Below are 18,015 nucleotides of genomic sequence, written 5' to 3'. Positions count from 1 at the left end.
ATGGTCCCTGCTCTGGCATTCCCAGCCCGGGCCTAGCAGGGAGAAAGGTGGCCCCAACCCAGTAAGCGTGGTGCTTCTGACTCCCCATGGTCGAGCTTTATTGTCACAAGATCACTAATGACTTCTACATTGTGTTTTTATTTTGTATGTTGCTGCTTGCAAAAATGTCAATGAAACAGGTTTTGTTGGCAGGCGAGTACTGATTTTTATCTCTTTAACGGTCAGTATTACTATCACTTATTTTTTAGTGTCAGAAAACAGTCTCCAGGTCTAAGCTACTGAGTCAAGAGTGGATTGATCCGACAGTAGGAAACGCCTTGGAGAGGCAGATTCCCCACCACTTCTGTGGGAAATTGGGTAGACGGAACCCTATGGATGACCTGACTGTCATGGCGCCTGAAGACCTTGATTCCGAGGACAAGGAGATGTTAAGCTGGGATATTAACGATATGAAACTGCCACAGGTACGTACTTACATAAGAATCTGCCTTCAGCCTTTGACTCTGAAGCCTTCACTTGTTACATTCTGGAAAGAAATTGGTGAGGGGCCAAGCTGGGTAAATTCCCGTCCTGCAGAGCTTCGCCTGGGCATCTAACTGAGGAATTTTAAGAGGAGATGCCATGACCTAGAATTGGAGTGGGTCTTTACCTGGCAGACACCACCCCTTGCCCCACAACAGTTACAGACTGAAACAAAGAAAATGCTGCTTCCCTTCTCTTTTCAAAGTTTGGCTTGGCTCCTGTCGCACCTACCCCAGCTGGCTGGTGGAATAAAGTCCATGATAAGTTATTTGCCAATAGAACAACTCTGCACAGTGCACAGATTCCCAGAAAGCCTTATTTGCTATATAGTAATGGGTTTTTAATTATATTTTTGAAGATTTTACTTATTTATTTGACAGAGAGCACAGGCAGGCAGAGTAGCAGGCAGAGATAGGAGGAGAAGCAGACTCTCCACTGAGCAGGGATTTCCCATTCAGGACTCGATCTTGGGACTGACTCCAGGATCATGACCTGAGCCGAAGGCAGTCGCTTAACCACTGAGCCACTGAAGTGCCCCAGTATAGTAATGGTTTTAAATTAAATCTGTAACTGGAATGTCCAAATGATAGTGCTCTTGTGGGCCAGAGCAACTCTTCTAGAACTTGTGTAAGTAAGATGGGGTGGATATACACGGGGCTGTTTTTCAGCTACAGAGAGACCGTTTCATATTTTCTTTACCTTCATTTTTGGCATTTGACTTTTTAACTCTTAATTTGGTGGAAAATATTAATTGTGTAAAACTGACCTCCCCTGACTCCCTTTTTGGCATTCCAAGGATGTTTTCACTGGAAGTTGTTGGAAAGGGTATTAGGAAGGCAGGGTGGAGATCAGCAGTACTGTTTAATGAAAAGGTCAAGCTAGTCTGCCTGATTCTTGAGAACAAATTTGGTTTTTACCAAGGCAGGGCAGAAGGAATGAGATTCCACAGTCTGGATTTAAAACCATTCCAGATTTCATTCTCATGAAGACTTCTGGATCATTCCAAATTTCACTCTAATGAAGGTTTTCTTTTGTTCTCTGTTCTCTCTTAAATTCCTACCTATGTTACCTCTCAGTAGGTCTTAGAAGAGCTGGAAGTCAAAAAGTATACCCTGGGGGCACCTGGGTGGCTTAGTGGGTTAAAGCCTCTGTCTTCGCTCAGGTCATGATCTCAGGGTCCTGGGATCGAGCCCCACATCTGGCTCTCTGCTCAGCAGGAGCCACCCAGCTGCCCCTTTATGGTTGCTCTTAATTGGTTTATGATCGTTGCTGCTGTTCTAGGAGAAACTTTAAGGTACATTTCAGTTTACCTGGCCCAGGGACGGAGATCACTTCCTTTTCCTAATTTCATGATTGTAGCTCACAAGTAGCTGCCAGATAATCTAAACTTCAAGAGTAGAAGTAAGCAAGGACCTGGAAGGTTTGCAGGACCGCTTCCTTGAGCAGGCGTTTTAAGGGGGTTTGAGAACCCTCTGAAGTGGTGGGTAACACTGTCTGCTAACATGCTTTTTTTTTTCTGGGACCAAGGACCATATCATTCATCAGATCTGTAAACAAAAGAAAAGAAACACCAGGGACACCTGGGTGGCTCAGTTGGTTAAGCGTCTGCCTTCAGCTCAGGTCGTGATCCCAGGGTCATGGGATGGAGCCCTGCATTGGGCTCCCTGCTCTGCAGAGAGCCTGCTTCTCCCTCTCCCTCTGCCAGTTGCTCTGCGTGCATGTGCTCTCTCTCTCTCTCTGTGTCAAACAAATAAATAAAATCTTTTAAAAAAAGGAAGGAAGCACCACTTCTCTGGAGGAAAACTCGGGGCTCATGAAAGTTCATTTTCCATTATGAATTTCCAAAAACAAAAGCATTCTCAGTTTCCCAAGACATTGCATTCAGAAATTTGCAAAAATACACAATGTAGTTTTGAAAATGTATCATTTATAGTTAATCAAAAAGTCGGATTGCTCCTGGAAAGAACTCAGTGAACTTCAGCAAGTACCCTTAAATATCCTGGGGTAATGATTCGAAGTGCAGTGCCTTTGGGGCACCTGGGTAGCTCGGTCAGTTAGGCCTCTGACTCTTGGTTTTGGTTGGGGTGGTGATGTCAGGGTTGTGAGATCGAGGGTTGTGAGATCGAGCCCCGTCCAGCCGTTTGAGGGACTGTGCAGGGTGTAGAGCCTGCATAAGATTCTCTGCCGCTGCTCCCCGCACCCAGCTCATGCGTTTTCTCTCTCTCAAACAAACAAAGTGCCGTGTCCCTTTAATATTTTCTAAGCAGAGACACCACCATCCTGATCTGGGTTGATGCTGGCTCTGGAATCATATCACGAACCATTTGAGGTGAAAAATAAAAGGGTCTTGGAAAGATTTCCAAGCTGATTAGGTTGTATATTTTGTGAGTATTTCAAGGCCGAGTGGTTGCACTGTGCAAGCCGGGGTATGGGGACAAAACCCCGGCTTGGAATTCCAGTTCTGCCTCTTTTTAATCTGTAAAGCCTTAGGGAGTTGTTTACCTTTAACCTTTACTGAGACTCCCTTTCCTCTTCTGAAAATGAGGTGGTTGCACTGACCGGTCTAGGGTTCTGGGACCTCAGAGTAGGAAAGCAGCCTGCCTCCTAGAACTGGCAGCCTACCGTTAACACAGTACCTGACATACATGAACAGCAGTTGATAAATGTGGAATTCACTAGCGAATGGCTCCACCGCTTTGAATCTGTGTGACTCTAAACAAAGGAAAAAAAAAAAAAGTCTCAGTTACCTCCTCGGTAAAAAGAAAAATCGTAATTCCTTACGCAAGCCACTTAGAGGCCTGTTTCCCAAAGTATGTTCTGTGGACTATGGGTGACGTGGCATTTTTGTAGGTGTTGTAAAGAAAAACAGAAGCCCTGGGTTCAACAAGGTTAAACAGATTTCTTTGCGTGAATCGGAGACTTCCATCCACGTCTGTGTTGGCGGTGCTCCCAAGAGAAGGCGGTGTTGGGCTCTGTGGCTCTGACTTGTTTTTGACCCTGGAGTTGGAGCACCTCAGGTGATTCATGTTCCTCAGACTACCTGTTTGGGCACCAAGAAAAAAAACAAAACAAAACAAAAAAACGGTGTGAAGGATCAGATGCAATTGCTTGTTATTGTTATAAATTTCATACAAGGAATTCAGAGTTTGTTTTTTTCCTAATTTTGTGTGCTTGCCAGGATGACTACTTCCACAGTGTGTAGGCAACTGGTAGACCCATTTCTTTACTGCTAATCTGCTCACATGCTTCAAGTTTTGAGATGGGCCGCCGAATGCTGAATGCATGCTCTGTGCCCTGAAATTCCGTAACCCCTTACACATCTCAATCATGCCAAGATTTATGGGTTGATTTTTGCCAATAGTGAATGCTGATGTCCCCATTAGGACATTAGATGTTCCGTGGGGTGCCTGGGTGGCTCAGTTGGTGAAGCACCCGGCTCTTGATTTCGGCTCAGGTCATGTACTTAGGGTTGGGAGATCGAGTCCCGTGCTGAGCATGGAACATGCTGGGGATTTTCTCTGTCCCCTTCCTCTGCCCCTCCCCTGCTTGCTTGCCCCTCTCTCTCAAATAAATTAAATTAAATTAAATAATTAAATTAAATTTTTAAAAGATCCAAACATTTCTGAGTGGCGACAGTGTGTCAGACAGTACAGCAGGCTCTGGGAATATCGGGGCCGTGAAGCTATGCTAACTTTCATGGATGCGCTCATGATCTTTTGGGCAAATGGAATAAGGTCCATGCCTGAATGGAGAGTCTGTGTCATGCAGAAAAATGCTGGAGGTCCTTGCAAGAGGACGTATGTAATCCAACGTGCCTTGGACATGGGAATCAAGACAGCTTCTGGCAAGGGGCTTTCTCAGAGCAATGCCTTGTAAAATGTAAAAGGGGGACGCAAACAAGACCGTCAAGGCAGAACAGGGCACCAGAGTCCCAAAGCTATTCAACCTCTGCGTTTGAGGGAGCTTGTGCACAGGCATTCAGCAGGGTCGGCAGGGAGATGGGGGAGGCTAGTGGTTGGAAAGGCGGTTTGGAAGCAGACTATCCTAAGAGGATTCAGTTATTTTCTAGGAAAAGGGTAGTCATTAGGCTTTTGGGGCCAGATAGAATCATGATTGGATCTGGGGCTCAAAGTCCTCTTGCTCTAGCTGAGTCATCCCTCCCCTCTATTTGTTTCATGTGGGCTTCCTCCTCCTCTCAGCTGCATGTTAGATCTTTATAAATCTTCCTTTCACTTGTTTCTGGTCCCTCCTCTCAGGGTGGTCATTTTGACACCCTTTCTCCATAATCCAGCCCCCAGGGAGCCAGCCCTGAACCACAGGCACTCAACTTACTCAAAACCACCATTGATAAAAAATCTCAGACCAGTGTGGTGCACCAGTTTGCTTTCCCTTTCTATTCCCCTTACATTTTCATTCTCATTTTAAAGGTGCAACTATGATTGTGTTAGGGTTTGCTTGACCCAGGAAGCAAATGTCTGGTGTTGGTTTAGTCTTCCCTACAATAAAAATGTTTATTAGGAGTTCCCGGAGAGGGTCACAATCTCATTAATACTGACTGTAACTCTTGACAGCTTTGAACAGCTAAGAAAGTGCTTCTTTTCTTTTTCTTGTTTGGAAATTGGGAAAGAATTACTTCTCTTTCTTCCCAAGTAGCACCCACTTTGGCAGGGCGCTGACAACACCTGTTCTGTTCCTAACACCCGCCAGTTTCTCTGAGTACAAGTACAGGGTGTACTCAGAAGCACCATTGCAGGGGCACCTGGGTGGCTCAGTGGGTTAAAGCCTCTGCCTTTCGCTCAGGTCATGATCCCAGAGTCCTGGGATCGAGCCCCGCATCGGGCTCTCTGCTGGGCAGGGGGCCTGCTTCCTCCTCTCTCTCTCTCTCTCTCTCTGACTGCCTCTCTCCCTACTTGTGATCGCTATCTGTCAAATAAATAAATAAAATCTTTAAAAAAAAAAAAAGAAGCACCATTGCAGACAAACCCTGAATCATTTGGTTCCTAAGTATGCAGTTTAAACCTGTGGCCAGGAGTGCTTGGTTGACTGAGTCAGGAGAGCAAGCATCTCTTGATCTCAGGGTTATAAGTTGAAGCCCCATGTTGGGCATAGAGCTTACTTAAAAAATAATAAAATAGGGGCACCTGGGTGGCTCAGTGGTTTAAGCCACTGCCTTCAGCTCAGGTCATGATCTCAGGGTCCTGGGATCGAGTCCCGCATCGGGCTCTCTGCTCGCCAGGAAGCCTGTTTCCTCCTCTCTCTCTCTGCCTGCCTCTCTGCCTACTTGTGATCTCTCTGTGTCAAATAAATAAAATCTTAAAAATAATAATAATAATAAAATAAAATTAAATAAAAAACAACAAACCATGGCCAAAGCCACACCAAGCCATTAACTCACAAAATTCCAAGCTTTAAGTATATTCTTTTCTAGAGAAAAGATAAATATACATAGGCTAAGCATAAATACAGGTCAGCCTAAAACCTGGTGAGTCAACCACAAAGAAGCCAGTGTCTCCAGTTAGTTAATTTCCTGGGCCATGATTTTAGCCAGCAAGGTTGCCTTTGCCTCAGACTTCAAAGCGAAGGTGAATCTTGGAGCTCTTTAGTGAGTTCAGGTGTGGCTAAATGTAATCACAATGAGCCAGTAGTAATCAGATGTGTCTTGGTGCTGAAGCGCTAACAGGTAAACCAGATTCTGGGTTTCTTGTCAGTTATTATCTGCCTACGTGATCAGGTCACATTATTGTTGGTCTAACAGGTACACCTATGACTTTGTCCTCCTTGCCAGCATTCCCCTTGATGTCAAGGTCATTTGAACTTCCTGGGACAGCACCACCTATATTGGGCTCCCTTGGTCATTGAATCTCCACTACTGGAGCTAGAATCATTCTGCCACCCCGGGCTTTTGTTGGGATGGGGGCATTACTGCATCTGTGGTGGGAGAAACTGTCTTCTGGGTGCCTGCCGGGAGGTCCCTTGCTTAGCCAAGTAGAGTGGAAAGGGAAGGAAGGAGAGTAGAGAGAAGCAAGCGATGGAGAGTTTGAAAACAGGAGAACTCCAGCCCATCTTAGTGTTTTCTGAACAAATAAGGACATTTTTGTTTTGAATTTTGATCCTTTAACAAAGGTAGGAAATGGCAATATTAGCCCTTATAAGGAGTCACTCTTGAGTTAACTCAAAAGCATTTTGTTGAGTTGAATTTCTTCTTTGAGAACATGTGGGTTTGGTTTCCCGTTGGTGCAGAAGAGTTAAGTTCCTGAAAATGTGCAGAGAAACCAGAATGCTGGTTGAATTGTTTTTTTTTCTGTGTTCCATAAGTAACATAGCATTTTTTCCCTCTATCTGATATGCTTAAAGGTATATCTGTATGCCCTTCCTGTTTTATTTGGAAACATTTATTTATAAAGGAGCTCTTCTTTTTTTCTTTAGATTTTTTTTTTTTATTTGAAAGACAGAGATCACAAGCAGAGAGGCAGGCAGAGAGAGAGGGGGAAAGCAGTCTCTCTGAGGAGCAGAGAGCCCGATGCAGGGCTCAATCCCAGGATCCTGAGATCATGACCTGAGCCAAAGGCAGAGGCTTAACTCACTGAGCCACCCAGGCACCCCAGATTAAGCTATTCTTAGCATTAAGGAAAAATGCAGATAATTGCTTTGTATGAGAGTGGATTATATGCTAGGTGAAATCCATTTTAATATAATAACAGGGTAGTGTAGGTGTTTTGATGCCATATTTCACAATTTTCATTTTCATTTTATTAGTTTTGTTTTAATAGTATATATTTAATTTTTAAGGGACCCTATTAGAACTTCAGATAGTTAAGTAAAGCAGAATAAGGAAGATTGGTTGCTCTAGGATTCCATGGAGTTGCAGAGATTCTGAGTGAGTTAGAGGATTAGGTCTCTTAGTAAAAAATATTACAGAAGTCATAGAAATGTTAAACCCCCAGTGATGTTACCCCTTGAGATTATAAAATATAAATTCGTTAGATTTCCTGTTGGAAACCTGAAGAATATTCCCTTTAAATTATAAACTTCTTAACCAAGAGGAAAAACAAAGTTACTCATGAAAAGTTAGAAATTAAAATAAACACAAGATCAGAAGAGAAGAAAACATTTTATGGAGATCCGCTAAACGAGATTAAGAAATGATTATTCTTTCTTTTTAAATTTTACCTCTCTAGTGCCTGGAATTTACAGGGCTTTCAGAAATCACTGTCATTCATTTGACACCTGGGTTCCTTTGCATTATGGGAATCTAGGTTTTGTCTTAATTTCAATGTCAAACAATGCCAAAGATTCCACTAAGCATCCAAATCAAAAGATTGGGCATAGAGAAGAGCTTGATATGAACACATTTACTTCTAGGAATTTTCTCAAGTTAATATGTTGTCAGAATTATTACTGCATTACTGATGGAACTAGAAATGTAGGCTGCCAGTGAAGAGGCTGCTGGGAAGAAGAGAAAAAAAAAAGGCTTAAAACATGGTCAAATATAGGGGCAGCTGGCTGGCTCAGTCAGAAGAACATGTGACTCTTGATCTGGAGATCCGGGTTCGAGCCCCACACTGGGTATAGAGGCTACAAAAAAACAAAAAAATAAACTTAAAAAAAAAAGACATCATATTTTCAAATGTAGAAAATATTATAATCCCTGGGGCACCTGGCTGGCTTGGGTTTGAGAATGTGACTCTTAATCTCAGTGTTGTGAGTTCAAGTCCCACATTGGGTGTGGAGCCTACTTAAAAAATAAATAAATAAAATATTTCTTAAAAAGAAAAGAAAATACTGTAAGCCCTAAAACAGACCTCAGCAATGTTAAAATAGTTAAAATACAGTGTTCTCCAACGACGGTGGAACCAGCCTAGAAATTTAAAGCAAAGGGCAGTAGTTTATTTGCATGTACAAATAAACAGTATATTTGTAAGTCATCCGTAAGTCAAAGAGGAAGCTTCAAAGGGAGATCAAAATATACATTGAACTGAGAGAAAATTGTGGGGAGAAAAGACGATGGAGATCATTTCTTCCTCTGAACCTCTGAGACACTCACATATACCTTCCCCTCCTCGTGGTTCATGGGATTAATGGCGCTGACCAGCCTGCAGGGGCTCCTCACCTTGAAAATGAAAATCTCCGCTTTTCTTCAAGTCTGCATGGCCCTTGTCTCTGCTACCCTGACAGCTGTGCTTTGTGTCTGAATTATTCAAATGCCCCCAATCGAATTTTACACTCCGAATTGTTAAAGGTCCACATGTTAGTGTTTGAACCCGCATTTTTCTTATTTCAGAAGATAAACTATTTTGCTTCTTGGGGCCTTTCTGTGACTACAGAAAATAAGGCATTGCGTAGAGCCTTAGGTCAGAAGGCAGAGAAGAGAAGACAAAGTGTGTGGAGGAAGCAGGAAGGGGGCTAGCTGCCAGAGGTGAATCTTACCCAGCTCGGAATTCCCTGGGAATTGGGAGAGGGAGGGAAAGATCTGGAAAAAGCAGGCAGTCCACTCAGCATCTTGGCCTGGCCACACCTGTTTCCAGAAGCTCTGCTCCAGCTGCCTGATGGACCATAGGGTCCTTTTCCAGACGGCACACGCCCTCCTCCATTTCCCTTCTCACCTCACAGCAGTTACAGTGAGGCACATGAAGGGTTCCCTTGAGCCATTACTCTGAGAAAGAAGGTTGTGGAGTCAGTTGTTCCAGTAAAGTCTTTGCTTTAGAGGGGCTTTGACTCCATCTTGGGTTTGACTTGACAAGGTTTAAGGCACGAAGTTTCCTCTCTGTGGGTCTTCTCCCTCCTGAAAGCCGTTGGCTCTTACAACCACATGGGCGCTTGTAGCCCTGGATCTGGTTGTCCAGGCACGGCTTCAGATAGATGTTTTATGTATGTTAACTCAGTCAGTCTTCATAACATCCCTGTGAGGTGGGTACTCCTGTCACCTCCATTTTCCAGAGCAGGAGAGCAGGAAGTGAAGGCACCCAGAGGGCAAGGAACTTGGTTAATACTTTGTCTACTTCAGGGGCCAGACTCTCAACCAGAAGTCGGGAGACTTTCTCTAAAGGGCCAGATAGTCAGTATTTTCAGTTTTATGGGCCATTATAGTCTCTGCTATAATGACTTGATTCAGCTGTAGTAATGTCAAGTATGCATAGACAACACTCAAGTGAATGAGCTTGGCTGTGTTCTAATAAAACTTTATTTACAAAAAAAAAAAAAAAGCAATGGCCTGGATGTGACCCATGAGCCCTATGTTGCAGACCCCAGCTTTTTTTTTTCTTTTTTAAAAGATTTTACTTACTTACTTGACAGAGACACAGCAAGAGAGGAAACACAAGCAGGGGGGGTGGGAGAGGGAGAAGGGTCTTTTGGCTGAGCAAGGATCCTGATTTGTGGCTCAATCCCAGGACCCTGGAATTATGACCTGAGCTGAAGGCAGATGCTTAATGACTGAGTCACCCAGGTGCCCCCAGACCCCAGCTCTTAACTGTTCCCAACACTACCTCTACCTCATTTATGTTTCCTCAGATCCACCTTAGTTCCCATGACATGCCATTCAAATGGCAGCTATCATTATATCAAACTTAAAGTTTACAACACATCTGCTCTTTGTGGTACTTCTTTGAAGAGTATTTTATCACTATGTCCATTTTGGAGAAGAGCAAAATGAGACTTCAGAGATAGCCACTTGCCCGGAGTCTCAGGTTACAAAGCTCTTTGACACAAACTTGAAATCTAACTCAGTAAACACCAACTTCCCCATGCTGCCCTTCCATCCTGTTGTTGATATTTTCTCTTTTCCTTCTAAAATGCGCCCCCCCCCCCCGCTCCCCCGCAATATTCTATGCCTGCTTTCTTGTTGGGGAATCAAAACTAAGGCACCCTGACCTCTCCTTCTGGACCTTCTAGAATCTTCTCTCTGACCTTCTAGAATCTTCCTGATGAAAAATGTTCTTCTGTCATGCCAGGTCTCTGGAGGGTATGGGAATAGACACAGCCTAAGTTTGAGTATGGAGACTGCTTAGCAAATATCATTCTTTTTTTTTTTTAAGATTTTATTTATTTATTTGACAGATCACAAATAAACAGAGAGGCAGGCAGAGAGGGGGAAGCAGGCTCCCTGTTGAGCAAATGCTCCCTGTTAAGTCTGATGCAGAGCTCCATCTCAGGACCCTGAGATCATGACCTGAGCTGAAGACAGAGGCTTAACCCGCTGAGCCACCCAGGTGCCCAGCGATTGTCATTCCTGAGAATGAAGCAGGATCAGTCAAATGCAGGATCTATGCGCCAAAGGGCCTGAGGAATGGGAGCCTCAACATCAGTGACTAACATTTATTGAGAGCTTATTCCATGCTAGGTGCTGTGCTAAGTATTTTTTACATATTATCATATTCTCAGAACTATACTTAAGGTTGGCAGGTCTCGTTATCCATATTCTACAGATAAAGAAACAGAAGCACAGAAAGTCCAATGACACATGCCATAAGGATTAAGTGTACTGATGCTCTTTCTTAAGGAGAGCTTAGGTGTTCACGCAGGGTGAATAGTGCTAGTGCTAGGCAAGAACGTAGAACTTTCCAGCCCAAGTAAACTCCTCCCCCTCCTTGTTGGAGGCCCATGGATCTAGAAGTAGAAGAAAAGGAAGAAGTTCTCCCCAGGGGAGAAAGTGGCTATCAGAACCCTCCCAAACCCGGGCTCTCTGGTTTTCCCACTGTTCAGCCCTGGCGACTGCATCAACTCTTCACCTTCCCAGTAAGGTAACTAACATGTTAGGAGACATCATCTCACTACCCTGCCACAGTGTCCTCCAGTGTGATTGTGTAAAAGCACAATCACGTTACTTCACCTCAAAAATTCTTCGTGGGAGATCGTCCAAAAGTCTCTCCAAGGCCTAGAGAATCATCACGGAGTAGAACTCAGGGGAGGTGGGAGGTACTGAATGACAGCCCAGCTTGGTCCTCGGAGCAAACATTCCGGAGACCCAGCAGGCCTATTGGTGTCACTACGCCAAGATCAGATCCTGCTGTCGGAGTGAAACGCTGGTTGGTCTTTGCCAAAGGTCTCCACAGCTCTTGGAGGCCAAGACTACCTTCACATCTAAGAACAGTTGTGTGTTTTTTTAAGATTTTATTTATTTATTTGAGAGAGCACGAGATGGGGTGGGGCAGAAGGAGAAGCAGACATCGCGCTGAGCAGAGAGCCCAACGCAGGGCTCTATCCCAGGACCCTGCGATCAGGACCTGAGCCAGAGGCAGACGCTTAACTGACAGAGCGGTGCAGGCGCCCTACGCAGTTGTGTTGTCTGGCTTAAAATACAGCAGTATGCTTTGTGTCTCTAATAGAATGTGAAAAAGACCGACTGGTTCCAGGAATGGCCCGATTCCTACGAGAAGCACATCTACAGCTCAGAGGACAGGAACGCGCAGCGGCACCTGAGCAGCTGGGCCATGCGCAATACCAACAACCACAACTCCCGCATCCTCAAGAAGTCCTGCCTGGGCGTGGTGGTGTGCAGCCGCGACTGCTCTGCCGAGGAGGGCCGCAAGATCTACCTGCGACCCGCCATCTGCGACAAAGCCCGGCAGAAGCAGCAGAGTGAGTAGCGTCGGCGGCACAGCGAGGAAGCTGGCATCCAGCAGCGTCCTCACCCCTCAGGGTGTGCCCTGTGGTTCTCCCCGTGCACAGAGCACCTGCCAACAAAACCGCTCCCTTGGGTTAAGGCCCCTAACTCAAGGCTTCTGTTCAAAATCGGAGGTATCACTTAGGGGCTCATACTAGTTCATCAGGGACCCATATAAAGCCTAGGAGAACGTTGTTGATAACATTTGACCATGTGACATCTTGGGGAATGGGCTCCCCCCGCCCCCCCACCCCTGGCCTCGCCCAGGAGCTCAGTGAATGCTTTGGTCTACAGTGGGAGCAGTGGGACGAAGTTCGAGATTTGGCTCCAGTCTACACCATTTAGGTCCATGCCATAGTCCAGTTCCTTGTGTTCCTCTTTATCACGTCCATCGGATTGTGAAACAGATGCATCCAACATTCCCCTGTGCCCTGCCCACTTTGGACCTCAAATTACTTCATGTTCTTTCCTTGTAAGCTGTCTTGAAAACTGGCTCTCCGGAAAGGGTCTGGTCTCAGTCATTTACACTTTAATGAACGTTGAGGGGCTGTGCTTCTTCTCTTCTGTGACTTTGCTCCTTGACGGTTAATTCTCACTGGGAAGTGAAGGAATTCTGTCCTCTTCTCTACAAAGAATTTCAGGTCTCAGTAAATATGGAGGGAGGGATTTTCTGCTCAGAAGAGCTCTCCCTTGACCTGTGAGATATCCCAGTCTGTAGGAAACGGCTTCCTCTGTCCCTGTGAGACTGGTCTGGGAGGCTTTGATGGCCAGGGCTCCTGGGGTCAGAGGTAATTCCCAGTGGTACCCAGGCCCATTCTCCGCCATCCCGGAGTCAAGCGCCAACCGCGGGGGCCACACAGACCCAGGACTCAGTTGGCAGGGTCACCTGCTTGTGCTCTCTTACAGGGAAACGCTGTCCCAACTGCGACGGGCCTCTGAAGCTCATTCCTTGCCGAGGCCATGGGGGCTTCCCAGTCACCAACTTCTGGAGGCACGACGGACGCTTCATATTCTTCCAGGTTGGATTTGACTTAGAGTTAGGAGATGCCGTTTTCTCTTTAATTCGGGAAGTGTGTGCAGAGCACAGGGGGAGGGTTCGTACAGGAGATGGGCAGGGGAATGCGAGCCCGTACCAACCACGAGGCGCGATCTGGGCAAGCAGATGTCTGTACCCACACCTGCACATGGGCGCCAAGACCCGGAGCCCCAGGAGGGGAGCTGGATTACTCCGCCTCCGGCCCCTGGGGGTAGGCAGATAATCTCATCACACTCAGGCTAGCACAGTGCTGCAGCGTGTGGTTGGCTTCAACAAACCCAAAATGTGGGTGTGCAGGAGTCCTTGAGGGGGCGGTGCTAAAAACAGGATAAAGTCTGGCTTCTGATGGCAGAAGGTCCGTGGTGTGCTGGTCAACCAACCCTCCAAAAAGAAAATGTCCCGATGGCTAGCGTGGGCCAGCATCTGTGATCACAGCAGTTCCCATCATCGCTCATCTCCAGCTGCCAGCCAGCTCCCAGAATTCCCGAACGCTCTATAGCTGGCTCTCAGCTTGGGCAGCTCCAGCATGCTTTGAATCCCGGCTCCCCGCTCACTCATGGGGGGACAGGGGGAGGAGTGTCGCCTCCATGGCTGGTGGAGTGTCCCCATGCTTCGGTTTCCTACTCTGTAAGCTGGAGCAGTGAGAATGGCGGCAGGACTGATGCTGAAGAGTCAGGGAGGTCGTGTGTGTTGTAGCCTTCTCCGCACACCGCAGGAAGCACTTCGTAGTGTCGCTTATTGTGGTTGCAAGTGTGACTTCACCAGGTGGGTGAGGGGCACCGTGTTCAAAGGCGGGCAGGAAAGCACATGACAGGCCCAAGAGGTTTATGAAGTCTTGGGCCAGCAGCAGTCCCCGGTCAGGCGGCAGGGCACGGGGTAACACTCCACACACCGAGGTCCAATCTTGCTGTTTATTTTACCTCCTTGTCTCTTGTAAGTCAAAGGGAGAGCACGATCATCCAAAACCAGAAACCAAATTGGAAGCCGAGGCAAGAAGAACAATGAAAAAAGCACACGCGGCGTCTGCCTCTGTACCCTTAAAGCTGAAGGAGAGCCCAGAGACAAAGGTAACCTGTCCCCCGTGTGTTCAAAACATGTGGCGATTCCCCACGCCTGTGGTGAGGACAATACCCTTCTCCAGTCCCTCCCCACTGACAAATGAGGTCGAAACCATCCCATCTGACTCGTCTATAGGGCAGCATCCCCCAGAGAAAAGAAATCGAATCTGGGGTTTTCCTCTTTAATTTCTGCCATCTTGTAGCATGCTCTCAGATACTCTTAAACTTCTTGTAATTTTAGAAACATCTTCCCTGCTACAATTACAAGGAGAGACTTGGATTAGTACTTAACCTCTATTTGGCACTTTATATTTTGGTTCAGAAGTGAACCTAAAGTGGTTCACTTTAGTTCACTGAAGTGGTCTCGGCAAAATACCATTCCAAAATGGCATTCTTCCCCTAAATAGATTAGCAGACTCGACCCAGAGGAAATAACCAGGAAGTTTCTGAAAACATTGGCCGCCTGCGGGGTTGGGGGTTGGAGAGACCACACTGTGATGTGAACTCTCTGGCTTTATGGGCATCATATTATAGGTTGGTGAGTTTGTCTGCTTGATAGTGATGCTAATTCCTGTATTTTACTGCTGCTCCGTGCTCCACATTTCTTTTCATGAGGACCGAGATGGAGCCCGTGCATCCCTAGAGGTTCTAAATATGCCTTACATAGAAAAAGAAAATGTCACTTGGGTCTGTTATAGGGACACGTGAACCGAATGGCAGGTTCCTCACCCCTTCTCCCAGCCATGGGACAAGTTGAAGGGCATTTCCTCCCACTCTACCTGGTCACAGTCTCTCTATCTCCACCCTCTTGTTACATAAGCAAGTAGATCACTTAATTCTCAGCCAGTTTTTTTCCTTGTGATGAACTGGAAAGTAGTATGTACACTTCCTTTATTTATAGAAATAAATTTGCTACTTCATTTTCTAGAGGTCCTATTTATGGGTCAACAAAATCCCCATGAACTTGGAGAAAAGGCTCTTGAGAAGAAAAACAACAGAATAAACCTAGTCTCTCAGACTGCAGACAGTGCTAAAAAATAGAAAAGTCAAGGAAGGAAATGACTGTGTGTGTGTGTGAGAGAAAGAGAGAGAGAGAGAGACTGGGTGAGCAAGCAGGACAGAGATCCACTGAGAGTTATACTGAGTATAATATAAATCTTTGAAGCTGTAGTTTGATTTTTCTTAAATAGTCTCTTAAAAGTTTCTCACAAAGACAATTACTGTATTAGATTTGTGCTTGAGGATGAACCATTTTCAACACACTCACTCTGCTCAGAGTCAGAGGAGTGAGAGTAAGACAGCTCATGCTGGTGAGTAGGCTGTACAGAGGACCTGAAGGCAACCTTGACTTCTTTCAGACTTTAAGTGCTTGTGGTGAAACCTCGCTGTGCATTTGTGCTTCAAGTATGTGAGGAATGAGGAAAGTCGGACAGAGCGCTTATTTGTACAGAGTAACTCTGAGTGCCTGTGGTAGTCGTGTCAATTTGCTTAACTTATTAATGTGAGCTTTTCGCTTTCCTTTCTAGTCTCTTCCAGGTGAAACCCAAGGTTGGGGAAGTTTACCTTTAACTTGGTCTTTCCAGGAGGGCGTCCAGTTGCCCAGTAGTTACAATGGACGTTTAATAGCTAACACTCCCCAGCAGAAGTCTCTGAATGATTGCTTATTCTTCTCCAAGAGCTGTTGCTTGGGGGGAACCACTGACCTGGCAGACCCCACTTCCACCTTGGGCCCCACTAAGCTCTATGACAAATGCAAACTGTCCAGTAGTTGGATCTGTAATGGTGGGGACCTGCTTCATCCTGTTTCCGGAGTCTTCTCTGACTACGATGATCGGCAAACATGGAATATAAACACTGCCTTGGGGAGACATTCTCTTAATGACAACTGTTTTCCCAGTTATCCGTTCCCTCTGAGCAGCTGGCCTTATGACTTCTCCCCTTCCCAGAGCTCTGCAGAGCCCTTTCCCCAGCAGATTCCCGTGGAACCGCCTGCGGCCGAAAATAGCTGTCGCCCATTATGGCCTAATCCAGGGGGTGAGCTTTACGAAGAGAGGCTGCATGTGGATTTTAACAGCTGCTGCCCTTCCTCCACAGGCCACTCACCTCAGGAAGACCCCTTTCTCCTTACCTCCGCCTCCCATCCCCACCATCAGTACTCACTGACAGGCAAGAGTAGCAAATGGGATTTTGATGAAGACATGAGGGGCGTGGGTTTGGATCATTACAGCAATGAGATGCTTCTAAACCTCTGTCCTTTAAGATGATCCAAATTGAAAACCTTGTACACTATTAGCAGGACTATAATTTAGTGCAGACTCTCTGGAAAACAGTATGGAAGGTTCCTTAGAAAACTCAAAGTAGAACTACCTGCACTCCCATGGTCATTGCAGCAGCATTCACAATAGCCAAAGTATGGAAACTGCCTAAGTGTCCATCAGCAGAGGAATGGATAAAGAAAACATGGTGTGTGGTGTATATTTATATATATACACATACATATACAGTGGACTATATTACTCAGCCTCACAAAAGTGAGGAAATCCTACCATTTGTGACAACATGGATGGACCTTGAGGGCATTATGCTAAGTGAAATAAGTCAGACAGAAAAAGACAAATACTGTGAACTCATTTACATGTGGAATCTAAAAAAACCCAGACTCATAAAACAGATCAGATTGGGGTTGCCAGAGGTTATTGGAGGGCGGAAGTCATGGTGGGGAATTGGGTGAAGGCAATCAAAAGATAACGAGACTTCCAGTTTTGAGATAAATGTACATTTATGTAATTTTGGAAGCTGTAATGTACAACATGATGACTCTGGTTAGCAATACTGTATTGCGTGTTGGGAAGTTGCTGAGAGAGTAGATCTTAAATGTTCCTACAATGGGGAAAAATGTGTAATTATGTGAAGCAATGGATATTAACTTATTGTAAAAAATTTGGCAGTAAATACATACATCGGGTCATTACGTTTTACATCTTAAACTTACACAATGTTATATGTTAATTATATCAATAAAACTGGAAGAAAAAAAAAGATTACCCAGATTTTTTATAACCATTCAAAAAAAAACTTTTTAAGAAATGGCTGAAAAAATTTCTTTGGGCAAGAGCTTTCAGAACATAACCACAGGTAAATCAGAACCATGGCAACAAGCAGAAGGCAAGACTTCCTCACACAAGTAATTTGGGTCTTCCTCTATTCCAGTCCTCTCATCTTTAGTGAGGAATGGAAACTTGTCTGGTCTGTGGTGAGAAATGTCCTCTGCTTTTCTCCCCCCTCGTTATTTGGGGGGGGGTCTCAGCATCTCCATTGCATTATCTGTTACATTGTCCTTGAATCCTATCAAACAGCAGAGATGAGAAGAGCCCACCTACCTAGGATCTCACCTCTGCCTGCTGGGAAGCTGAAGCTGAAGCAACAGGGATAAAGGGTAAGAGAGCTTCAGAGGTGTAGAAAGATGAAGATTCCATCATGGAGGGGTTTAATGTGTTGCCTAGTATTAAACCTGTGGGGTTGATTTGTGAACTCTGTACTTTCTGATTGATTTCTAAGACTTGTCAAGACAAGGAATATGACCTGATTCCATCTAAGACAAAGAGCAAGACTAAATGGCTGCAGGAGGAAAAATCCCATCGTGCCAAATGGTTTCCTGCTCTTCCTTCTCACTTTCCTTCATGGCCTTCCTCTTCCATGAAGGCTCAGACTCTTGTCCCATTTAACTTTGTTTTTATAGGGCCTAAGTCAGTGCCAAGTTCCTAATAGGAGCTTGAGAAATGTTAGCTCAGAAAAGT

At 45.4% G+C, this 18,015-nt stretch overlaps 1 protein-coding gene across 1 annotated transcript; it reads left to right on the top strand.

Moving 5' to 3' along the window:
* The first annotated feature begins 350 nt into the window (after window positions 1-350).
* GCM1 (glial cells missing transcription factor 1) lies at window positions 351-16,488 on the top strand. Its single transcript, XM_046006472.1, has 5 exons — window positions 351-464; window positions 11,847-12,099; window positions 13,031-13,143; window positions 14,099-14,227; window positions 15,745-16,488. Exons 1-5 carry the CDS (start codon window positions 372-374, stop codon window positions 16,480-16,482), a joined length of 1,326 nt encoding a protein of 441 aa, XP_045862428.1. The 5' UTR covers window positions 351-371; the 3' UTR covers window positions 16,483-16,488.
* Window positions 16,489-18,015: the final 1,527 nt, after the last annotated feature.

This window comes from Meles meles, chromosome 5 (assembly GCF_922984935.1).
Source record: "Meles meles chromosome 5, mMelMel3.1 paternal haplotype, whole genome shotgun sequence".
Classification (NCBI taxonomy): Eukaryota; Metazoa; Chordata; class Mammalia; order Carnivora; family Mustelidae; genus Meles; species Meles meles.
The sequence above is the reverse complement of the archived record's forward strand: the minus strand, read 5'-3'. Positions and strand labels throughout refer to the sequence as shown.

Excerpts from the sequence above, each read along its gene's own strand:
- GCM1 (XM_046006472.1), top strand. The coding sequence starts at position 372 with ATGGATGACCTGACTGTCATGGCGCCTGAAGACCTTGATTCCGAGGAC. Across the intron at positions 465-11,846 it reads ACGATATGAAACTGCCACAG|AATGTGAAAAAGACCGACTG; the intron begins GTACGTACTTAC and ends TGTCTCTAATAG. Across the intron at positions 13,144-14,098 it reads GACGCTTCATATTCTTCCAG|TCAAAGGGAGAGCACGATCA; the intron begins GTTGGATTTGAC and ends GTCTCTTGTAAG.